Source organism: Astyanax mexicanus, chromosome 14 (genome assembly GCF_023375975.1).
Source record: "Astyanax mexicanus isolate ESR-SI-001 chromosome 14, AstMex3_surface, whole genome shotgun sequence".
Classification (NCBI taxonomy): domain Eukaryota; kingdom Metazoa; phylum Chordata; class Actinopteri; order Characiformes; family Acestrorhamphidae; genus Astyanax; species Astyanax mexicanus.
The window spans coordinates 46561777-46567981 of record NC_064421.1 but is presented as its reverse complement, the minus strand read 5'-3'; the positions used below and the strand labels follow the sequence as shown (position 1 = coordinate 46567981).

Here is a 6205-nt window from a genome sequence, read left to right as displayed (position 1 = left end):
TAAGTAACTTCAACTCGGTTTCAAGACTTAAATATTACATAGAGTAAATAAGTGAACTGAACTTCAGTCAATCCTTTATTTTAGTAAACTTTACTTCATTTCTGCATACAATATTACCTAATTGCAATTACTTCATTTATACAACATTTCTATAAATAATAATTTATGATACATAATATATACATATTTTGTATGTACATATTTTTAGGTAAAACACACATATTACACTGTCTCAACACATGGATGGCATGTAATACATTCTTTATACTAGTGTAATAAAAATAATGTATTACATGCCATCCATGTGTTGAGACAGTGAGAATTGGTTCATTTACAAAATAAATCTTTGAGATTATATAAATATTTGAAAGTGTGTTTTAACTAAATATATATATTTAATAATATTGTATAAATTAAGTAATTGTAATTAGATAATATTTTATGCAGAAATTAAGTAAAGTTTACTAAAAGAAAGAATTGATTGACTGGAGTTCAGTTCAATAATTTACTCTGTGTAACATCTAAGTCTTGAAACCGAGTTGAAGTTACTTAAATTTATCTGAAATAAAATTTACTTTAAAAAAAGCAAATGCAGAAAGTTACTAAACTTTTTTTAAGTAAATTTTACACATCATTTTTTTCAGTGAGTATCTGGACAGAAGTCTTTGAATGGGCAGAATCCTGTACCTGGGCAGGAGCCTGTAAATGGGTTACACATGTTTTACACTCTATTTCTGTATGTGTAGCTGAATAAATATTTCTAAAAATTTCATTAGCATGCTACAAACCCAATCATAGCTAATCAGGATAAAGCTAGAGCAGTTTGAACCAATGCATTTCATATGCTAAACTTGGCACCAAGTGAAAATGGTTCTCAGCTCAGTCAGCTCGCCAGGAGCATAAATAATAATAGTGGAGCTGTGTGTCCAGTCTCATTCACGTTTTCAGAGAGAGAGAGAGAGAGAGAGACAGACAGACACAGAGAGACACACACATACATAGAAAGAGACAGAGAGTGAGAGGGAGAAAGAGAGAGTGATTTAAAGAAAGAGAGAGATAGTGATATATATGAAGATGGATAATCACAGCCATCAAACCAAGCTGAACTGCTTGAATTTTTGCACCAGGAGTAAAGCAGCATAAAGTTATCCAAAAGCAGCGTGTAAGACTGGTGGAGGAGAACATGATGCCAAGATGCATAAAAAAACTGTGATTAAAAACTAACCAGGGTTATTCCACCAAATACCGATTTCTGAACTCTTAAAACTTTATAAATATTAACTTTTTTTATTTGCATTATTTGAGGTCTGAAAACTCTTCTTTTTTAGCTTCTTTTTTATTATTTCAGCCATTTCTCATTTTCTGCGAATAAATGCTCTAAATGACAATATTTTTATTTGGAATTTGGGAGAAATGTTGTCTGTAGTTTATAGAATAAAACAACAGTGTTTATTTTCATCAAACATAAACCTATAAATAGCAAAATCAGAGAAACTGATTCAGAAACTGAGAGCTATATATATGTATAGAGAGATAGTGAGAGCAAGAAATAGAGAGATAGGGAAAGAGAGGGTGATAATGAAGCAAGAGAGAGTGATAGAGAGAGAGAAAGACAGACAGACAGACAGAGAGAGAGAGAGAGAGAGAGGCCGTCACCCTACAAATCACAGAAAATGATTAATTATTATATAATTATAATTATTCATAAGTGATATGATTATAATAACCATGGAAAATAACGTGTCTTTTGATAAACTGTTTCTAAATGTTGTTATTACTATATATCTGTTATATTTATGTTCTTCCTGTTATTATTAATGTTATATTGATATAAATGTATTGTTTTTTTGTTGTTTTTTAACGTGTCTAATCTGTATGTTTATTTTATTTATTTGTTTTATTATTGAGAGAGAGAAAGAGAGAGAGAATGAGAAAGAGACAGAAATAGAGAGAGAGATAAATAGAGAGAGAGAGAGAGAATTAGAGAGAGCGCTTATGAAAGTAGATCTCCTCCCCCTTTCCTCTCTTCTCCTCTTTTCTCCTCTTGCACCTGAAAATCCGCAGCTGCCCGCAGCGACTCCGGCTCTTCAGCCAGCGGCCCGACGGCTCGACCAATCAGAGCGGCGGACATGCACAGCGGGCGCTTATGATTGGCTCGTGCGCCTGTCAGTCAGGCGGTGAGGCCACGCCGCCCTTCAGAACAGGGCGCAGAGCGCTGGAGCTCGCGGTGCTTCAGCAGCAGCAGCAGCAGCCGCGCGGAGAGGAGAGAAAACACAGCCCGGGGATGCACGAGGAACCGGTGAGTACTGTACACCTCACACACCTGTCCATACACACACACACACACACCATCAACCCGGGTACAGAGAGCAGAGAGAGCTGCGGGAGGAGGAGGAGGAGGAGGAGGAGGGAGCTCTGTTTACTGAAGCTCTACAGCACAGGAACTTCACTAGTGATAGAGCAGCTCTGTGCACAGATCACAGCTGCTCTATATAAACACACACTCACACGCTCACACTCACTCAGGAGAGTAAATGATCTGATATATACTGTATACTCTCTATATCTACTGGAGAGCATTGTTTTTCTCTGAAGGACACATGCATATGAATGGATATCTGCAGTACTGAGGGACATAACCCTCAGAGATCAGTGATGGAAACAGAGAATCAGATGTTTCATAACTTCTAAACACATATAGACACAGGAGTTCTTAATCTTTTGGTCAATCTTCATCTCTGATATTTGTTTAAGTCTAAGTTTAAGCGATGCTCTGTAGAAGGTCTGCAACTAATGATAAACCTGTCAAACCATCTAAAAAGAAAATGAAATGGATTTAAAATGACATAAATCGCTAAACAATTTAAAAGGTTTAAATGCGCAGAAGATTTTAGTTTAACTATAGAGACTTTTGGAGACAAACATCAGGTTGAGTTCTGTTCACCAAATTAACAAGATAGTTAATTAGTGAATACTATATCGATTAGATCAACTAATCTTTGCAGCCACAACTGGCCCTTCTATACAATATAACGTCCTAGAATTAATTATTATTACAAGATTATTGAGAATCTAAATTAAAAATCGGATGGATGCACTGAAATGAAAATTTTGTGAGAAACCAAAAAAATCTGAATTTTTCCACCATTGCAGAAATTCTTGTCTTGCTTTGCAAAGAAAACAATTTTATTTGATTGCTTAATATTTGGATTATCCCTAGACCATGTTGTAATAATAACAATAATAATAATAATAATAATAATAATAATAATAATAATAATGTTAGTTGCCGTATATACATTTATTATTTCAATATATATATTGTAAAGTTTTTGGCAATGTTTCAGATACTTCAAATACTTATTTATAATATTTTTTCTTGATGAAGCTTAATATTGATCACAGTTTTGCATTCTAATTTTGTCTTTTTAACAGAGTGAATTTTCTATGATACATATTTGTTATAATGCGGTGACTTCTGTGAATGTCCTCCTACAGTCATTGCAGCATTACTTTCAGTTCATGTGAAAGTATGCAACCCGACGCAAATGTCCTTTAGATTAAGCCAATTGTCGTCTCTGCAGTAATAATTATGATATGGCTCATTGACACTTTGTGTTCAGTGTTCTTTTATTCACTTGCCGTTGCCCTTAAACAGATTTATGGGCGGGTTGTTCTCTCTAATGGCGTTCATGTCTTTAACAGAACTTCGATCGGCCAGGTGATGAACATCTTTCGCTCCTTGGGTTCGTCCTGAGCCGTCCACCAGTAAAGTCAAGAGCCTTGGGATGAGTGTCGGTTTAATGTGAGTGTGTGATTAATTAAATGGCTCCGATAATGGAGGGCACACACACTGTGCTGCGTCTGCACAAACCCATCGAGGAGTTCAGCCACATCAGCCTGTACTTCCCTGCTGGGAGGGTCCGAGGCTTTACGTACGGCGGCCGTATCCCTCGTGACCGCCGGCCTCTGGACACTAATCGGCATAACCGGGAGGATGAAGATCCTGCAAAGGCCAAACAAAGGGGCCAGTCTTACAAGGCAGTGGGCGATGCCTCCCAATCCTACAGTTCAACAAAAGGAGTTTTAGCTGAGCTTCAGTGGTTCTCTGCGCAACACTGGCAGTTGCTGGTGGATCTCCTGTCTCTATGCGGTGACTGCGCAACCAGGCTCAAGATGGGCAACCAGGACGGCAAGTTCCCAGATGATCCTGAAGCTTATGCAGGACACCTCCTGCATGATCTTAGCAGCAGCAACCTTCAGCATGCCCTTTCTTTGTCCCCAGAACATAAAAGAGCAGCCTCCCGAGTTCGGAAGTTGAAAAAATTGGCCGGAAAGAAGACTGACAGCAATGAAGACTACTTGCAGAGTAAGGTCAAGAAGAAAATCGAGAGCTTTGCAACTCATCCGGACGCAAATTCTCTGGTTCTTCAGGCAGCTGGAAGCCCTTCTTTTCAGGGACAAGACATGCCAAGTTCAAACTCTTACTCTGGTGTCAGCAATGAGCCAATGGAAGCAATTCTGCCAATGGAAGGACCCTTCCACACTGCTCAGGAAGGTTGGGACTTCATGGAGGAATCTCGGCCATTCGATTCAGAAATGGACCTCTGTTCAGAGCTCACCGAATTTGAGGAACAGTTCGGTCTGGGTTACGACGTATCAACATGTAGTTTCATGGACATGAACGTGCAAGATCATATCCATCCAATGGTCAGTGGAAATAACTTACGACCCGGCAGGAACAGCAGCTCTACAGCGAATGAAGAAGGGAACTTCAGGCAACTGAAGTCTAGAGGTCAGGAAGACATCAACAGTATGGATGCCGTTGTTAAAATGGCCAGTGAGGTACAGAATGGTTCTTTTGTCGGGACCAAAGACACATCCTTTGGTTCTTTTGAAGCTGTTCCTCATGCCAGTAAGGACAGCTCTTTCATGGAACAAGCTTGTCAACATTTCAACCAAGAAGATTCGAGGAAAACTCAGAAAACTCATGAATTCAACCTGCGAGACAGACATTCTGAATCAATGAGGCTTCCCCTCTCACCATATGCTCCGGCTCCTGCTCCGGCTCCAGCTCCGGCTCAGTCTGGAGCCTCCAACCTTAGACCCTGGACCAAAAGTCCCACATCTCCCTCCCTTTCTGGAGTTTTCAATGTGTCCTACCCTCCAACCAACAGTCTCCAAAGTATGTCCCCTGTCCTGTCGCCACTCTCTTCTAAACTCTCCAGTCCACAGTTGAACCATCGCATTGTGTTGCTGCCTGATGAGGATGAAAGTAAAGAAAAAGATGAAGACAGGTGGCCTCAAGAAGCGGCTGGGTCATGGTCAGAAGCTGGGAAACAGCCTAAAGTCACAACAGAGGTCATCGACAAAAATGGGAACCGTAGAACAATTACAAGGCTGGACCTGAACCTGAGCCGACAAGGACCTGGGAACTCTACCTGGAATACTGCTGGCACTTCTGGTTCCACAACTACAGGTGAGTGTAAGGTAAGCTTTACTTATTTTGTCTCCCAGAAGAGATTATTATCACGTCATGCAGGTGTTGCACATGGGTCAAATATAAGCCAGTACAATGTTGTTACAGTACATCATATATACAGCTCTGGAAAAAAATAAGAAAGCATGTAAAAATTACAAGTTTCTTTTTTACCAAATTGAAAACCTCTGGAATATAATCTAGAGGAAGATGGATGATCACAAGCCATCAAACCACCAAACTGAACTGCTTGAATTTTTGCACCAGGAGTAAAGCAGCATAAAGTTATCCAAAAGCAGTGTGTAAGACTGGTGGAGGAGAACATGATGCCAAGATGCATGAAAACTGTAATTAAAAACCATTTGTGTTATTCCACCATATATTGATTTCTGAACTCTTAAAACTTTATGAATTTGAACTTGTTTTCTCTGAATTATTTGAGGTCTGAAAGTTGTGCAACTTTTTTTGTTATTTCATTTCTCATTTTCTGCAAATAAATGCTCTAAATGGGAATATTTTTATTTGGAATTTGGGAGAAATGTTGTCTGTAGTTTATAGAATAAAACAACAATGTTCATTTTACTCAAACATAAACCTTTAAAAAACAAAATCAGAGAAACTGATTCAGAATCTGAAGTGGTCTCTTATTTTTTTCCAGAACTGAATATAGAAAACTATTGTGTGTTTGTATATAAAATGCGTCAAATAAATGACTCTTGAACGCAT

The 6205-nt window shown here is 38.6% G+C and overlaps 1 protein-coding gene across 1 annotated transcript in view; it reads left to right on the top strand.

Annotated features, from left to right (window-relative positions):
- Nucleotides 1-2205: 2205 nt before the first annotated feature.
- LOC103030398 (formin-1) overlaps nucleotides 2206-6205 on the top strand; it is a 104417-nt gene continuing 100417 nt past the window's right edge. The window contains exons 1-2 of the mRNA XM_022672594.2: nucleotides 2206-2299; nucleotides 3706-5479. Of these exons, the coding sequence (XP_022528315.2) occupies nucleotides 3826-5479 (1654 nt within the window). The 5' untranslated portion in view covers nucleotides 2206-2299; nucleotides 3706-3825. The remainder of the gene's footprint in view (nucleotides 2300-3705; nucleotides 5480-6205) is intronic.